Source organism: Oryzias melastigma, linkage group LG20 (assembly GCF_002922805.2).
Source record: "Oryzias melastigma strain HK-1 linkage group LG20, ASM292280v2, whole genome shotgun sequence".
Classification (NCBI taxonomy): Eukaryota; Metazoa; Chordata; class Actinopteri; order Beloniformes; family Adrianichthyidae; genus Oryzias; species Oryzias melastigma.
The window spans coordinates 25,838,534-25,856,748 of NC_050531.1; the positions used below are offsets into that span (position 1 = coordinate 25,838,534).

Consider the following 18,215-nt stretch of genomic DNA (forward strand, 5'->3'; position numbering starts at 1 on the left):
CCTGGACAGATGATGCAATTTATCTGTGCTGGTCCTTAATGCAATTTTATCATGAAGTTACTAATGCACACATATTTTTGGAACGGTTTATCATTGAATGGCACATGTTTAGATCAATTAATTACTGAGATTAAAGGGCACGAATAAACGGTTTCGTGAGTGGTCCCGGTGCGTCCTTTGAAAATGACGTCACAATCTGTAGTACATTTCTAATTTGTAGTCCATTATGTGGGGCATGGATTCTTTTTAATTAACATGATGCTTAAAACAATTGGTTGAGAAAATTATAAAAGATCTGTGATGAAAGAACTGGTGGGGTGTTTAAGACATTTAAAAAACTCACCTTGGATTAATGGTCTAACAGGAGAATTTTATGAAACTTTAATCACAAACTTTCCCTTTTTTGGCTGTTTGGAGAATTCATTGGAAAAGGCTAACTTTCTTCAACCATGAAAGAGGACATCACTTTAACTCTTGAATCAATTAAGTTAAATTACAAAATGAATTATGGAGACCCTCTAGTTTAATCGACAATGATACTAAATTATTTGCTCTTATTTTTGCCAGAAGACTTAGGAGCGGGCCGATGCACACAAACATATAGGGTAGTATTGTTATTGTTTTATTACTGTAAAATTATAAAAGCTACAGATTATAAATTAACAATTGAATGGCCACAAAAACATAATATATTTTTAATAAACAGTGCAGTAGGATCTTCTGGCTCTCGGTGGGTTTTGGTTTGTTAGAAACTCAACCAATGTTAAAGATTGCAGACCCCTGGCCTAGGTCAAATTAAAGATGAAGAACAATCTGGTTTTATGATCAAAAGATGCATAAAAAATGGCATACATTAGATATTACATATGATGGACTACAATCATCTTTCACCGAATGATAGATTTAGATATGAAAGCTTCATTATTAAGCTTTTGACATTATCAAACAATTTTATACTGGCTGTGGTAGCTATTTTTATAATGGAATTCAAATTGCTCAGGCTCTGTGAAACTCAGAACAGGCACAGGGAAGATTTAGCATTTCATGTGGTATTTCATAAGGCTGACCAATATCTCCATTTTTGTTTATTTTTGTTGCTTAGACAATGGCTACACTAATAAGATTTTTTAATGAATGCTCTGGGTACAAAGTTTAAAATTTGCCAATTAGCAGACAAAGCACCATGTTTTAAAATATCATAATAAAAGTAGCACTGCGGTGAATTGTTTTAAAGTTTTTAGTGATGCGTCAGGGTTATAAATGAACGAAAATGAATACATTTAATTTCTTCTGAAAAACTGCAATCTGTTGATAAAGTACCAGTTAATGAAAAAGTGACATATCTTGGTATTATTTGTAAATATGAGGAAGTCACTGGTTATTTTGTTATTCTATTATTTAAAAAAAAAATCTAAGTTAAATTCTTACATGATGAGAGTCTAAATATCAAATGGAGAAGGTATATCACATTCTGCATATGTTTTGCCTCTAGATATCCCCCAAAATAAAAACAAATAACTACAAAAAGTACAATATTATCATATTTGGCAGAAAAATACTTCATTGTCTAAGAAAAGAAGTCATCGAAAAGTTGAGCTTCTCTGGAGGTGCTGGACTTTAATACAATAAAATATTTCTAATTCTAAGGATTAGAATTCTTAAATAATCATGACAAAAATCTAGAACACTTTCTCATGGTATTTGTCTAATTATCTTGGTGACATACATTTTGAATAGTATGATTTTTCTGCTGTTAAAATTCCTCTGAAATTAGCTGAATTCTAAGTAAGTTGATGATAACGTTTCTTAAAGAAAAAACAATGTACTGTTTATATCTGCTCAGGAGACCTACAAAAGACCAGGGACAGGTGGGCACCACATGCTTTTACTAAGGCATCTGATTGGTCAGTTTATAACTTGCAATAAAGAAGCAATATCATTAAAACATCAAGACTATCAAGACCATGTTTAAAATATGTATCAGAACAAGATGGTAATGACTGAATAAAAGCTGTTTATTTCTTTATGGAAGTCTATGGGATTTTGGCTTCTTGGAGCCAGCGGGTACTTCCTGTTTGGAACGTGAAGGGGGAGGAGTCACGTTGTCCAGTTCTCATACACAGTCATTGACTGTATATGAAAAATAATAATTATTATTATATAATAAATAATTATTTTTACAGTCAATGTGCACAGTCAAGGTTCTACATCACAACTCCAATTGTGTCTGCTACTGATTCACATAGATCTGAATAAAGAAATAATCATAAATGATATTTAGTCTTAATTTCCTTCAAATATGTCCTGTATATCTGAAAAAAAATGTTAAAAGAACACGTTTAAAACATTAAAAATCTATTTTCATTGGAGTGGGTCTTTAAATTTACAACACAGATGGTGTATAAAAATACAAACTTCAAATGCCTCACTTTTATATAAGTTTACTTAAAGAGACTATTTTTTGCTAAGGGTGTTTAACACCAAAACCTTTCATTTACCCTGGTTTAAATCAGGTTTAGATTTACCAAACAACATCAGATTATGTTGTAATCTTTTTCATATAATAATTGTAGTTTTTATAGTTCTAGAGTATTTTATATAGTTTTAAATTCATGAACACGTGTTTGCTGGGTGTTTTTGTTTATTTGCATAAACCAGAAACCAAGATCGCCCTGAGAACAGTTATTTTTTTATTTATTTACCTGTGGTGGTATTTTTCTTCACGTGTAGTGATACATGTCTGTAAATAGACGATATTCGGCGGGCTGCACTACGCCCTTCAGTTCCGCCCAAAAGGGAAATGACGCCACTGCAGAAGATGGCGTCCGTGCAGTCCGGCCACCGCGGTGGCTCTTTAGCCGTGTAACTCGCCTCCTTGTCGGGGCTCTCCGCGTCCAGCGCATGGGCCGCAACACAGGCACGGCAGTGAGACACTGCCGCCCGTTTTCTTGAGCACGGAAACGAACCCGCAACTTCATGTCCGAAGGCGCCAGGGCTGGCTGGTCGAAGAGGGGTTGTGGGGATTCGCACCGCCGAGGTGAGCTGTTTGGATTTAGCCACTAAGCTAAAGCCGTTTCTCTGCCCATCGGCGCCGACAGTCGTGACCGTTTACCCGGAGCGGCCGGCGGGGAGAGCCGCGGTCCGAACGTGTGCGTCGGATTTCCTGGCCGTGACAATGCGCTGCCCTCCCGCTCCCGGAGCAGGCTGGACCTCCTTTGTTTTGGGAGCAGCAGCTCCTCCGGACTCCTGCGGGCACAGCCTTGTTTACGTGACGGACGAAAGCACGCGAACGCACCATGCCGTTTCCCGGGGGCAGCTGTAATACTGTGACGCGTTCACTGTAATCAGCTGCAGCAGCACCGCCGTACACCTGTTGTTGTTTTTCTGTCGTGACTCGGAGGAAATCCGGGTCAGGCATTCTGCGGAGTCCCGCTCACAAGTCCAGCTTTGGGGCCTTTGAGACCCCTAACACAGCAGACCGGAACGTCTCATTAGTTCATTGTATTAAACACGAGAACACGCACGTTTAAAGCCCAACATGGTTATTAATCAAACACAATTCATTCGTTCAAAATATAAAGATGATCAGAACAATTGTTTAAAATTATAGTTGTCATCGTTCATTGGATTATCTATGACTAGTTTTTCAGTTTTTTTTTCTTTTTATTTACTATATAACTTTACTTGTCTGTGAATTAAATTCAGTTTAATGCCAAATTATAATAGATAAAAAAATAAACTGAAATTATACAGTTGTACTTAATCCATCATTCCGATTCTAATTTAATAATAACCTACAAATGACCAAAAAATAATACAAAGTTTCCTTGTACTAAGCATGAACTTGTGCTCAGCTCATAGTATTACAGGATTCTGTTCTTCAGGCCAACTGGACCTTATTTTGAAGGACAGAATCCTGAATCCTGCAGTAGAACCCAACAGGTGTCAGAGAGGACGGAAAAAGTGTCCTAAAGGTTCCAGTTGTGTGTTTGTCCTCTGAAGGGTGTGAGTGTGGAAGCTCCTGGTCCTTGAATCCATCATGCTCTGAACCTCTGTCTCCTGTGTGTTCTGGTAGAACCAGGGAAACATAAACACAGGAAATGCGAGCGACCCCTTAGTGCTCAGCTGTCACAGCCTGTGATCGCTCGCTCGGGCTCCAAAAGGTACGACCCCCCCCGCTCCGTCTCACTGCATGTTTCTGCTCCACTGACACTCATGACATTTCATGCCTGTGATTAACATGAAATACTTTCAACTTTCCTGTTTAAACATTTCTCCTGTTTGCTGCAGATGCTGTTTATTTTAGATTCTTGGTAAAGCTTTAAAATGTTTGAATCTGAACAGAGCAGTTTTAAGTGATGCTTCAGTTTCATTTTTGAAACATGGATGATGTAAGAAAATGCTAAGATTAAGGGTCTAGATTTAATAATGGCTGCTAAAAGAGAAGATGTTTTTTAGCTGAACTAACCTTTTAAATGTTTTTAATGTTTGAGTTGAGTTTCAAAAGTTTAAACACAGTGAATCCATTTAAAGCAGGGGTGTTAAACTCAACCGCACAAGGGGCCAAAATCCAAAGCACACCTTTGGTTGTGGGACGAACAGGATAAACATTTATTGAAAACTATAAAACTATATTTCTTAAACTTTAAAACCGTAACTTTTTAACATGATTATGTACTAGATATATAGCGTTACCTGTGATAATGTTGTAAGCCGAATTTGAACGCTGAAGATGCTAGTGCTGATAGCTGAAGATGCTGAAGTTTATAAAAACACTGAAGCTAATAGCCAGCTAAAATATTAGCTACAAGCTAAATTAGCTTAAAGAACAAACAAAAGAACTTAGGTTAGCGAAAACAGCTAGCATGTAGCTGGAATATTAGCTAAACTCCAAAATAGCCTAAAAAATCTTAGTAAATTCCAAAATAGTCCAAAAAGTTAGCAGAATGACAATTTTTAAAACTTTAAAATTGTAACTTTTTTTCGTAATTATGAATAATAAAAAGGCAGGAATATTATTCTAGAATAAATCAACTTAAATCTTAAATAACTTTCAATATTTTACTCTCCATAAAAATATATTTAGTCAAAATGATACAAGTTGGAAATGAGCACAAGATAACATCGGGTCATTAATAACAATAAAATAAAAGTATCTGGAGGGCCGGATCCGGCCCCCGGGCCTTGACTCTGACGCACATGATTTAAAGCCATTCTTCAGAGCTGCCCACAGATCTGCCTCTCTGTTATTCAGGTTCTGTTCAGCCACTAGATGATAGTTACGACTTTAGAAACGAGCCATCTGATTTTTTTTGTTGAATCTGAATTCTACTATTCTTGTTCAAATATTGTATTTTCATCAGTAAACGACTTCAGTTTCTCCCCTGACCTGATGTTCTCCATGACACGAGTCAGCTGACCTCTGCGCGGTGGATGTGTTTTCTTGGTGTGGAATCATGGAGGCTGCGCTGGGGCTCGGTGTGGACGGCAGCGCCGCGGGCCGAGCTCCAGACGGCTGCAGCTGTGTTTTAACGTGGTGGTTGTGTTGGCTTTGTTGTTCAGGTGATTGACGCTCAGAAAAGGGACTTTGTTAACATCTTCTGGACACAAGGGGCACTGTCCTCTGATTGGCTCGGACAACCCCCTCTGACATGCCCGTGGCCAATCAGAGGTGAGTGTGCTGCGTGTGTGTGTGTGGTCACTTTCCAATCACTCCTCTGTCTCTGTCTGTAAAGTGGTGAGGGTGGCCGGGATGGTCATGGTGGGGGGTGGAGGAGCAGCTGCGCGTCCCGCCGCTCACAGCAGTGTGGGAGTTTCCCCCTCCTGCTGGTCTCCTCTCACTCCGCCTTCTCCCACAGGTGTGTGATGTCGGGGGCGGATGTGGAGGTGTACCTGTCCCAGGTGCACGACGGCAGCGTGTCGTCGGGCTTCCGGGCGCTCTACGAGGAGCGTCTGCTGCTGGATGTCACGCTGTTGATAGAGGAGCACCACTTCCAGGTAAGCATCATGTCTCTACAGCAGGAGTCTGCAACCTGCAGCTTCAGGTCCACATGTGGCTCTTTTATCTCTCCATGGTGGCTCCTTGACCAACCATGAAATAAGTCAAATAGCCAAAACTACCTAAAGAAAACAAATAAACAAAGCCCACAAACTAAGACTACCAAGGTCCAACCCCAAACTAAAATAACAAAACCCAGCAGTGTAAGACTGCTGAGGACAGAGAGGGGAAAAAAGAACAAAAAAAAGAAACACAAGAGAAATAAAATAGTAATTTTTAAATAAAGTATTACTTAATTAGCATTTATTTAATTTAGATTAGTTAAATGTATAAACTGATGTCTGAGGTTCACATAGATGATAAACTATGTAGGTTTTTACATCCTGTTGACCTGAAGACGTCTTGTTTGATCAACTTTACCTCCAGAATGAACAGATTTTATATTCAAAGCAAAACTTTGGTAAAAAGTTTGATCTTTTATGAGTTAAAATCACAGATTATCTTATGCTGCACAACACTGGTTACTAGCTGTTCAGAGCTGAACTGAGGTGATCCTGTTTGGAACAGAGCAGCTTTTATTTTGAAAAGAAATTATTTGAGTGTGTGTCAAATGTTTAAAAAAAAAATCACATAAACATAATGAGAGATGCTACATTCCTTTTGCATTTTTGCTTTTATTTGTGCCAAAAAAAATAGACGTAATTCATATTTATTATTTTAAAGAAAAGAAGCTCATGAATGCAAATCCAAATTTCTTAAAGGTTAAAGTAAAACTATACGTCTCCTTCTAGATTTTGACCAGTAAAAAAACAAGCCCAAACGCCTCTTTTACTGTTAAATGTTGCCAACTCCTGATCTACATGATAATGTTTGGAAACAATCTGATATTTTAGTCTAAGTGCTGGTTGTCCTGGTAGATCAGGATTCTCAAACTCAATTCATCTTGGGCCCACTGAAGGCGTAGTCTGGCTGAGTCTGGGCCGTATGGGGTTCCATCTGTGCCAAAAATATGTTTTTGTGTTCACTGTCTGCATCTTTGGTCCATTGTCTATGTCTACTGAACAAGTTTATTGATCTTTTGTTCATGTCTATGCACTACTAATCAATATCTTCTGCTTGTCCTGTGAAACGATGGGAGCTAACGATGCTAGCAACTGTTGCTAAGGACTTTTCTGACAATCTGATTTAATGACAATAGCAAACGCAAGGCTTTAAGCATAAAGCGGAAACATCACAAAACGACAGCTAATATTTTAGCTGGCTATCAGTTTCAGCTTTTTCAGCTATCAGATTTAGCGTTTTGAGCTACCAGCTTCAGCGTTTACAGCTATCAGCTTCAGCGTTTTGAGCTACCAGCTTCAGCGTTTACAGCTATCAGCTTCAGCGTTTTCAGCTATCAGCTTCAGCGTTTTCAGCTATCAGTTTCAGCGTTTTCAGCTATCAGTTTCAGAGTTTACAGCTATCAGTTCAAGCGTTTTCAGCTATAGACTTTAGCGTTTACAGCTATCAGCTTCAGCGTTTTCAGCCATTAGTTTTATCATTTACAGCTATCAGTTTCAGCGTTTACAGCTATCAGTTTCAGCGTTTTCAGCTATCAGTTCCAGAGTTTACAGCTATCAGTTTCAGCGTTTTCACCTATCGACTTCAGCGTTTACAGCTATCAGCTTCAGTGTTTTCAGCCATTAGTTCCATCATTTACAGCTATCGGTTTCAGCGTTTACAGCTATCAGCTTTGGCTTTTTCAGCCATCAGTTTCATCATTTACAGCTTCAGCTATCAGCACTAGCATTTTTTTCTACTCAAATTGTGGTGAATCAGAACAGATGAAAAAGCGCTGTTAGAAAAATATCAAATTTGTGACGTAGAAACTATATTTGGAGGGCCAGTACAGACAAATAGATCCATGAACGTCTTTGTTTTTCTTGTTTGAGCTGGAATCTGGATCAGAACTGTACAGCTGGAACGCTCTGATATTGATCCCTGTTTTTGTTGCACTGTTATGTTAGGTTGGGGGTGTGAGGGGCTGTAAACTAGCAGGAGAAAGTGTAAACAGAGAGATCGTAGAGGTGAGCGCTCCTGCCGCTCTGTAGAAACTATGTCCTAGATAACAACAGTTTTTTGGATTTTGACTTAAAATGGTATCATTTTCTTTAAAAGACCACTGATAAGAATTTTACAGTATCAGGTGATTAGAGTGGGACTTTAGAGGCCTGAGTTGGACATTCTGGTCCATATTTGCTCCAACATCCCCAACTTTCACTTATTTACAACTTCTCAAATAAATAACTTGATCAATCAGTGATGGCTCTGATAAGAGCATGAATTCCCTTTACAGATGAATTAATGTTAATTCACTAAACTATAAAAGAATTGGTTCTGTTTTTGTGATGATTTTCCAAATAATGGTTAATATCAAAGATTCAGACTAGTTTGAAAAAGTTTAATATTTTAATTAAAGTAATTATTTGGATCCCTCATATTTTTCTGTTTAATGATAATAAGTGACGCATGCATGGTTGGTGTCTGGTTTTACTTGTGGACATTGTCCTGCTTTCACAGGGGAGTTTTCCTGTGTGCAGGTAAATCCTGCACCACTGCTGCGTTTTTACCCAGTCAAAGGTCCACAGGACTTGACGTGTTGCTTGTCCTCCTTCAGGCCCACAAGGCGCTCCTGGCTACTCAGAGTGACTACTTCCGGGTCATGTTCACTGCAGACATGAGGGAGAGGGACCAGGACAAGATCCACATGAAAGGGCTGACAGCCGCTGGCTTCGGCCACATCCTGCGCTTCATGTACTACGGCTCGCTGGAGCTCAGCATGCCCACCGTGCAGGAGATCCTGCAGGTAAGTCCAGCCCTGGATCTCTGCCAGCGCACAGTATGTTGGAGCTTTACCAAAGCTGAGCCGACACCTGTTCTGACCCGGCAGGCGGCCATGTACGTCCAGCTGACCGAGGCGGTGGAGTTCTGCTGCTCCTTCCTGCTGGCTAAGATCTGTCTGGAGAACTGCGCCGAGGTCATGCGGCTCCTGGAGGACTTCAGCGTGGGCGTGGAGGGCGTCCAGGAGCAGCTCGACAACTTCCTACTTGAAAACTTTGTGCCCCTGATGAGCCGAGCCGACTTCCTGTCCTACCTCAGCCTGGAGAGACTGCAGGTATGACACAGGCAGAAGCTTATTTGCTGAACGCTTCTGCGACCGGCAGGTGTTCTGAATACTTTCACATCGAGCAAGCAGGTCTGGTCAGGCAGGAAAATCATTCAAACAATAACGAGGAGGGCCGGATTCCATCTAATCTCTCTAAACCTAAACAATCCTTGAGCCTTCAGCAGAAACATCCACATTATTCCAGCAAAATCAGGTTAAATGCAGGTTAACCAGCCAGCTGCAGTTACAGTCGGATCCAAACGTTGAAGCTCTGGCTGCTGCTCAGTCACATGTTTCTGCCTGAACAGGCGTACCTGAACAGCGACGCCCTGAGCCGCTTCCCCGAGATCGAGCTGTATGAAGCCGTCCAGTCCTGGCTGAGACACGACCGGCGGCGCTGGAGGCACACGGACACCATCGTGCAGTCCATCCGCTTCTGTCTTATGACGCCTGCCAACATCTTCGAGAAGGTCGGCGCTCGCCGTGGACATGTTTGTTGTTTACTTTGACGTGTTTTGACTGCAGCTGTTGTGGGATCTATGTGGTTTTCAGTTTAGAGGATGACAGTGAAGCAGGAGCAGCTGTTTCAGCTCCACCTTCAGTCCCACTGTCTTCACTTTACATTACTAAGTGCTTCTACCCATAATGCCCCTCACTCACAGAACACGATCGTTCACCTCTGTAAAAGTCTCCTGATGTTCTCCTCTCAGGTGAAGACGTCTGAGTTCTACCGGTACTCCAGACAGCTGAGGCAGGAGGTGGATCAGGCGCTCAGCTACTTCCACGATGTCAACCAGCAGCCTCTGGTGGAGACGCAGTCCAACCGCATCCGCTCCGTGCGCCCGCAGACGGCGGTCTTCAGGGGGATGATCGGCCACAGCATGGTCAACAGCAAGATCCTGCTGCTGCAGCGGCCGAAGGTGAACGCTCCCAAGTTTAAAGTTTGTAATTTAAAGGTGAACGCTCCCCAGTTTAAAGTTTGTAATTTAAAGGTGAACACTTCCCAGTTTAAAGTCTGTTATTTATGGTGAACGCTCCCCAGTTTAAAATCTGTTATTTAAAGGTGGACGCTCCCCAGTTTAAAGTCTGTTATTTAAAGGTGAACGCTCCTCAGTTTAAAGTCTGTTATTTAAAGGTGAACGCTCCCCAGTTTAATTCGGTTATCCATAGGTGAACGCTCCCCAGTTTAATTCGGTTATCCATAGGTGAACGCTCCCCAGTTTAAAGTCGGTTATCCATAGGTGAACGCTCCCCAGTTCAAAGTCCATCATGTAAAGCTAAACGTTACCTAGTTTAAAGTCCGTCATGTTAAAGTGAACACTCCCCAGTTTAAAGTGTCATTTACAGATGAACGCTCCCCAGTTTGAAGTCTGCCATGTAAAGGTGAACGCTCCCCAGTTTAGAGTCTTCCATGTAAAGCTGAACGCTCCCCAGTTTAGAGTCTTCCATGTAAAGGTGAACGCTCCCCAGTTTAGAGTCTGCTGTGTAAAGGTGAACGCTCCCCAGTTTAAAATCTGCCATGTAAAGCTGAACACTCCCCAGTTTAGAGTCTGCTATGTAAACCTGAACGCTCCCCAGTTCAAAGTCCATCATTTAGAGCTGAACGCTCCCCAGTTCAAAGTCCATCATTTCAAGCTGAACGCTCCCCAGTTCAAAGTCCATCATTTAAAGCTGAACGCTCCCCAGTTTAGAGTCTGCCATGTAAAGGTGAACTCTCCCCAGTTTAAAATCTGCCATGTAAAGCTGAACGCTCCCCAGTTTAATGTCTGTTATTTAAAGGTGAACGCTCCCCAGTTTAAAGTGTGTTATTTAAAGGTGAACGCTCCCCAGTTTTTAAGTCGGTTATCCATAGGTGAACGCTCCCCAGTTCAAAGTCCATCATGTAAAGCTAAACGTTACCTAGTTTAAAGTCCGTCATGTTAAAGTGAACAATCCCCAGTTTAAAGTGTCATTTACAGATGAACGCTCCCCAGTTTGAAGTCTGCCATGTAAAGGTGAACGCTCCCCAGTTTAAAGTCCATCATTTCAAGCTGAACGCTCCCCAGTTCAAAGTTCGTCATTTAAAGCTGAACGCTCCCCAGTTTAGAGTCTGCCATGTAAAGGTGAACGCTCCCCAGTTAAATGTTCGTCATTTAAAGCTGAACGCTCCCCAGTTTAGAGTCTGCAATGTAAAGGTGAACGCTCCCCAGTTTAGAGTCTGCCATGTAAAGGTGAACGCTCCCCAGTTAAATGTTCGTCATTTAAAGCTGAACGCTCCCCAGTTTAGAGTCTGCTATGTAAAGGTGAACGCTCCCCAGTTTAGAGTCTGCCATTTAAAGGTGAATGCTCCCCAGTTTAGAGTACGTCATTTAAAGTGAACACTCCCCAGTTTAAAGTTTCATTTACAGATGAACGCTCCCCAGTTTAGAGTCTGCCATGTAAAGGTGAACGCTCCCCAGTTTAATGTTCGTCATTCAAAGCTGAACGCTCCCCAGTTTAGAGTCTGCTATGTAAAGCTGAACGCTCCCCAGTTCAAAGTCCGTCATTTAAAGCTTAACGCTCCCCAGTTTAAAGTCGGTTATGTAAAGGTGAACGCTCCCCAGTTTAATGTCTGTTATTTAAAGGTGAACGCACCCCAGTTTAAAGTCTGTTATTTAAAGGTGAACGCTCCCCAGTTTTAAAGTCGGTTATCCATAGGTGAACGCTCCCCAGTTTAAAGTCCGTCATTTGGAGTGAATGCTCCCCAGTTTAGAGTGTCATGTAAAGCTGAACGCTCCCCAGTTTAGAGTCTGCCATGTAAAGGTGAACGCTCCCCAGTTTAATGTTCATCATTTAAAGCTGAACGCTCCCCAGTTTAAAGTCGGTTATCTATAGGTGAACGCTCCCCACTTTAAAGTCCATTTAAAGCTAAACGTTACACAGTTTAAAGTCCGTCATGTTAAAGTGAACACTCCCCAGTTTAAAGTGTCATGTAAAGCTGAACACTCCCCAGTTTAATGTTCGTCATTTAAAGCTGAACGCTCCCCAGTTTAGAGTCTGCCATGTAAAGGTGAACGCTCCCCAGTTTAGAGTCTGCCATGTAAAGGTGAACGCTCCCCAGTTTAAAGTCCGTCATTTAAAGCTGAACGCTCCCCAGTTCAAAGTCCGTCATTTAAAGCTGAATGCTCCCCAGTTCAAAGTCCGTCATTTAAAGGTGAACGCTCCCCAGTTTAGAGTCTGCCATGTAAATGTGAACGCTCCCCAGTTTAAAGTCCGTCATGTAAAAGTGAACACTCTGCAGTTTAATGTTCGCCATTTAAAGCTGAACGCTCCCCAGTTTAGAGTCTGCCATGTAAAGGTGAACGCTCCCCAGTTTAATGTTCATCATTTAAAGCTGAACGCTCCCCAGTTTAAAGTCGGTTATCTATAGGTGAACGCTCCCCACTTTAAAGTCCATTTAAAGCTAAACGTTACACAGTTTAAAGTCCGTCATGTTAAAGTGAACACTCCCCAGTTTAAAGTGTCATGTAAAGCTGTACACTCCCCAGTTTAATGTTCGTCATTTAAAACTGAACGCCCCCCAGTTTAGAGTCTGCCATGTAAAGGTGAACGCTCCCCAGTTTAGAGTCTGCCATGTAAAGCTGAACGCTCCCCAGTTTAATGTTCGTCATTTAAAGCTGAACGCTCCCCAGTTTAGAGTCTGCTATGTAAAGCTGAACGCTCCCCAGTTCAAAGTCGGTCATTTAAAGCTGAACGCTCCCCAGTTCAAAGTCCGTCATGTGAAGCTAAACACTCCCCAGTTTAGAGTCTCCCATGTAAAGGTGAACGCTCCCCAGTTTAGAGTCTGCCATGATGTAAAGGTGAACGCTCCCCAGTTTAAAATGTGCCATGTAAAGCTGAACGCTCCCCAGTTCAAAGTCCGTCATGTAAAGCTGAACGCTCCCCAGTTTAAAGTCGGTTATCTATGGGTGAACGCTCCCCAGTTTAGAGTCTGCCATGTAACGGTGAACGCGCCCCAGTTTAATGTTCGTCATTTAAAGCTGAATGCCCCCTAGTTTAGAGTCTGCTATGTAAAGCTGAACGCTCCCCAGTTCAAAGTCCGTCATTTAAAGCTGAACGCTCCCCAGTTCAAAGTCCGTCATTTAAAGGTGAACGCTCCCCAGTTTGGAGTCTCCCATGTAAAGCTGAACGCTCTCCAGTTTAATGTTTGTCATTTAAAGCTGAACGCTCCCCAGTTTAATGTTCGTCGTTTAAAGCTGAACGCTCCCCAGTTTAATGTTTGTCATTTAAAGCCGAACGCTCCCCAGTTCAAAGCCCGTCCTGTTAAAGCTGAACACTCCCCAGTTTAAAGACTGTTATTTAATGGTGAACGCTCCCCAGTTCAGTGTCTGTCATGTAAAAGTGAACACTCCCCAGTTTAGTGTCATTTGTCATTTATTTTATCAAAAATTCTCTGTTTTTATGTTATTTTTTATGGATAGTTTTGATTAGTAGAAGATGATCCCCACTTCTATAATCTATTCATTAATCTGTAGTGGAACAGAACTTTGTGGTTTTAATGTTGGTGCTCGCTCCTCTGTGCGTTCGGTCTGTACTGCGGTCCCTGAACGCCTCGCTGACTCTGCTGCAGGTGTGGTGGGAGCTGGAGGGCCCTCAGGTGCCGCTCAGACCAGACTGTCTGGCCATCATCAACAACTTTGCCTTCCTGCTGGGCGGGGAGGAGCTGGGGCCCGATGGGGAATTCCACGCCTCCTCCAAAGTGTATCGTTACGACCCGCGGCAGAACTCATGGCAGCGCATGGCAGACATGTCTGTGCCCAGGTGAGAGGCAAACGAGACTCGCATCCTCTGACTCTGCGGATGCTCTCTGACTCCGCCTGGTGTGGTTGGTTTGCAGGTCGGAGTTTGCCGTCGGCGTCATTGGAAAGTACATCTATGCGGTGGCGGGACGCACGCGAGATGAGACCTTTTACTCTACGGAGCGATATGACATCACGGAGGACCGCTGGGAGTTTGTGGATCCTTATCCTGTCAACAAGTACGGCCACGAGGGGACGGTTCTGAGCGGGAAGCTTTACATCACTGGCGGCATCACCTCGTCCTCCACCTCCAAGCAGGTGTGCGTGTTCGATCCCGGGCGGGAGGCGGGTGGCAGCGGAGGGAGCTCGGGCGGCTCCGATTCACACAGGACGCGCTCCAGCCGCGGCCCGCTGCTGCCCGGCACGCACGCCAGCTGCTGGGAGAACAAGTCCAAAATGAACTACGCTCGGTGCTTCCACAAGATGATCTCCCACAATGGGAAGCTGTACGTGTTTGGAGGCGTGTGCGTCATCCTGCGGGCTTCTTTTGAGTCGCAGGGGTGTCCGTCCACAGAGGTGTACGACCCCGACACCGACGAGTGGACCATCCTCGCATCCATGCCCATCGGGCGTAGCGGCCACGGTGTGGCGGTTTTGGACCGACAGATCATGGTACTCGGTGGTTTGTGTTACAACGGCCACTACAGTGACTCCATCCTCACATTCGACCCTGACGAAAACAAGTGGAAGGAAGACGAATATCCCAGGATGCCTTGCAAACTGGACGGTCTGCAGGTGTGCAGCCTGCACTTCCCAGAGTATGTGCTGGAGCACGTGAGGCGCTGCAGCTGAGGTCTGCTGCTCCAACCGGGAATGTTGAGTTCAAGGACTCCCGCCGACGAACCAGGTGTTCACAGGTGGGGGGGTGGGGCTTTCAAACCAGAGACCAGCACTTACCTAGAGGTGAGAAAACGTTGCTCTTCCTAACGAGGGCAAAGCGTGGCGCCGCAAGCCGCCACATTTTAACAGTCTGCTCGAACATTTCCAGAATTCTCAGTACAGCCGGTTTCTTGGTTTGTGGGTGAATCCCTCTGCTGGTTCCGTTTCCTGTTTCTCCCCACATGTTGTGTGTCGGCTGTCTGGGCAAGCTGCTGCAGAAACGCACTGGAAGCAGAAGTGCACGTCAGGCTCACTCACACCAGACTTCTGCTGCTTCTTCAGGTCAGAGCAGGCAAAACCAAACTTATAAGTGAACAAAGTTTATCTAAGTGAGGTGGAAAACGAAGAGTTTGAGCTCACAGTTGAAGATAATCTTGTTGGTTTTAGTTTACACGCATCTGCATCCTAGAAAGAGTCAGCTGTGGCTGTGAGGAGCTCTGTGTTGCATATAGAACTATGACACCTTATTGAAGTGGATATCTCTAGAACTAAATCCTCATATTTAGTCAGATGTAATCCTGCACAGAGAGCTGCTCCCCTCTAAGGTTCAGTTAGTGCAAACCTCACAGGAAATCCACACAGATCAGCTGCTAGTTTGGCTCTGAAGCTCCTGCCGTCCTTCAGTTCACAATGTTTAGCTCCACCTCCATCTTCACCACAGCTGGATTAACCAGTGTGGCTGCTAAGTGTGAGGTTGGAAAAATAAAAAAAACCCAAAAATGTGAAGAATCCCCCAAAATGGAAAAGGCTGGTTAGTGGAGATGGTAGGAAGCCGTTCCTGCTCTCTGCTTCCAGTGCGTTCCAAACCTGTCCAGGCGCTCCTCGTGTTCATAACACTACAGAGCAGCTGAGCCGCTGCTCCAGACGACGTGGAGGAGGAGGGTACACCTCACAGTTGAAGAGGAGGAGGTCTCAGTGTTTGTCACTCTGTCCTGCACTTTATTGCTTCTTATTGTTTGTGTACATGACAGACCCCTCCACCCCCCAGCAGCTAAACAGCTGTGAAGCAAAGATGATCAAAAGTGTCTGAATTTAACTGTCAACCAAACTACACCAGCAGCTGGAGGCTTCATGTTGACCTTTGAATGAACCCAAACCAACAACATAACCTTTACACTTCTGAACCTTCCATTTCTGTTTAGTTATTTTCCTGACATTAAGAATATGAAGGCAGCCGTTGATCACATGACGGCTCCCAACAGAAACATCAGCTACTTCTGAATTAACTGTTCAAATGATCGAAATCCTGGAGAGCGAGTCGATTATTTTATGTCACAGGATAAACCTCTTACCTAATGCACTAATTCGGCTCCTGAGCTGGTGCTACAGTGGAGCTAACTGCAGGCTTTGGTCATTGGCTGTGATTTTAGCTCAAATGGTGTTATTGCATATACATTTATTAGAATGAATATGTGCCACGTGAGTAAAAATATTGCAGCTAAAGGATGTTAACGGCCAATCACAAACAGGAAGCATTTCACTGGAACTCCCAGACCTCTTATTTTATTTAAATATATACATTTCTGTATTATACTCTCCTAATGAAAGTTATTCTTAGTTTCCAGCTGTGAGACTGCTTTAAGGTTTGACTCATTTCAGAACATTAACCAAGCGACCTTTAACGTCGTTCACGTTTAAAAGTTTAAATCGGGTCAATCTTTGTTTAAACAGACGGTTCATTTCAAACTCAGCTGGAAATATGAAGCTGAACAGAAAACATGCTTTGCTAGCAGCCAGCATGTGAATCCTTGTTAGATTCAGACACAGATGAGTCGCCTTCAGCGCCGGAAACCCTTCAATTGCACATTTCAGCATTCAGACGCCTTGATCCTGCAGCCCAGCAGCTGTTTAGTGTTGATTATATTTTTGATTATTATGTTTTTTTATTTAAGCAACTGTGAAAAGGGCTAGAGCACCTACTGATGCAGTTCTGTCTGTTAGCTGCTTATTTAAGTTATTTATTTTCTCAAGTATTGCTTTTCACCAAGCTATGCAGTACCAGTGGTCGAGTAGTTAAACATCTGGAGAAGTGAATTCTGAATCCTGTTCTTTTTGCTCATTCCTGTTTTGTTAACCTTCTGGAAGCGTGGAAAACAGTCTGCTGTAACTGTGCCGTTTCCTGTTTGCAAACGAGGACGGGACACGACTCTCTTCCTCGTTTAAAGACCATTTCATTTCTCCATGGCTGCATCCAACATTCACGAGCTGCAGCTGCACGGCCATCATGCAGGGCAGCTTCGATTTGGTAACACTGGAATAAATCTGCTCATCTCCATTCCTTCTCAGCTGACCTGGATGAGTTTAGGAGAAATGTTTGAAAGGCCACTAAAGTCTTAATTCTTTTTTGTCATGTAGTGTTTTGATAGTGTGGAACAAATCATCTCACTCTTATTGTTAGGTAAACTACAATCTGTAAATCCCACAAGAAAAAATGGAAGACTGTTATATTCAGATGATGTATTTATGAATTATCTAGCTGTCAAACTCTAGCAGACATAATCTAGATTTCCATGTAGATGACAAACCTCCAACGTCTATCCTTTCAACCAGTAAACTGTTTTGTTGTCAGTTCTTCAGGGTACTAACATCTTCACCCGATCTCGTTCACTGTCATGAAGTCGCCACGTCTCCTGCTGCAGTCTCAGCCTCCTCTTCCTCATGTTGTTCTTTGAAGAAGCTTGTAACCATAAAGGATTTCAGGCACGTTCAGTCATAGCGCAGCGTCCTTTAGTCCTCCAGTCTTCAGTCTGTCTGTAGGAAACAAGAATAGAGGAGAGAAATAAACCATACCTTACTACGACTGCATCAGAAAAAGTCAGTAAAATCAGATTAATGTATGTAATAATCTGAGTAGAGACTTTGGAAACGATTTGTAACTTCTTTCCAGAAATAAATGTTCATATTGGTCAACTTTCAGCTGCCGGTTTGTTCATTATTTCCAACAAATGAGTCTGCTCCACGTTTTTCTATTTACCATGAAATTCATTTTCACATGTTATTGGTCAACAATAACCTTGCTCTAGTAACACATGTATTTCCTTCATAGCCACACTCTTGCTTTATTCAAGCATTAATCTTAATACTGTAACAGATGCTTTAAGGCAGCAGTGTCAAACTCACCACACAAGGAGCCAAAACGCACGCCACCGAACAGGATAAACATTTATTGAACACTAAACTCTAAAACAACATTTTTAAAACTTTAAAACAAGAACTTTTTAACTTTATGAACTAGATCTATAGCATTACCTGCAATAATGCTAGTGTGAATACTGGAAGCTGAATTTGGCCACTGAAGATGCTGAAATTGATGGCTAAAAGTGCTGAAGCGGAAACACTTAATAGTTGAAAACGGTAAAGCTGATAGCCAACAGGA

At 42.8% G+C, this 18,215-nt stretch overlaps 1 protein-coding gene across 2 annotated transcripts; it reads left to right on the forward strand.

Annotated features, from left to right (window-relative positions):
• The first annotated feature begins 2,699 nt into the window (after positions 1-2,699).
• klhl15 (kelch-like family member 15) lies at positions 2,700-17,755 on the forward strand. 2 transcript variants are annotated; one of them, XM_024292688.2, is made up of 10 exons: positions 2,700-3,037; positions 4,076-4,163; positions 5,563-5,671; positions 5,859-5,997; positions 8,655-8,843; positions 8,928-9,152; positions 9,452-9,613; positions 9,854-10,063; positions 13,732-13,922; positions 13,999-17,755. In XM_024292688.2, the coding sequence occupies exons 3-10, from the start codon at positions 5,652-5,654 to the stop codon at positions 14,750-14,752; spliced, it is 1,890 nt and encodes a 629-aa protein (XP_024148456.1). In that variant the 5' UTR covers positions 2,700-3,037; positions 4,076-4,163; positions 5,563-5,651; the 3' UTR covers positions 14,753-17,755. The 2 variants fall into 2 exon arrangements, with proteins under 2 accessions (XP_024148456.1, XP_024148455.1); XM_024292687.2 differs by lacking the exon at positions 5,563-5,671.
• The last annotated feature ends 460 nt before the right edge of the window (positions 17,756-18,215 follow it).

Bases quoted from the DNA above. Each gene is read 5' to 3' on its own strand.
- klhl15 (XM_024292687.2), top strand. From the start codon at position 2,977: ATGTCCGAAGGCGCCAGGGCTGGCTGGTCGAAGAGGGGTTGTGGGGAT. The intron at 3,038-4,075 runs GTGAGCTGTTTG...GTGTTCTGGTAG, and splicing joins TGGGGATTCGCACCGCCGAG to AACCAGGGAAACATAAACAC. The intron at 9,614-9,853 runs GTCGGCGCTCGC...TTCTCCTCTCAG, and splicing joins CTGCCAACATCTTCGAGAAG to GTGAAGACGTCTGAGTTCTA.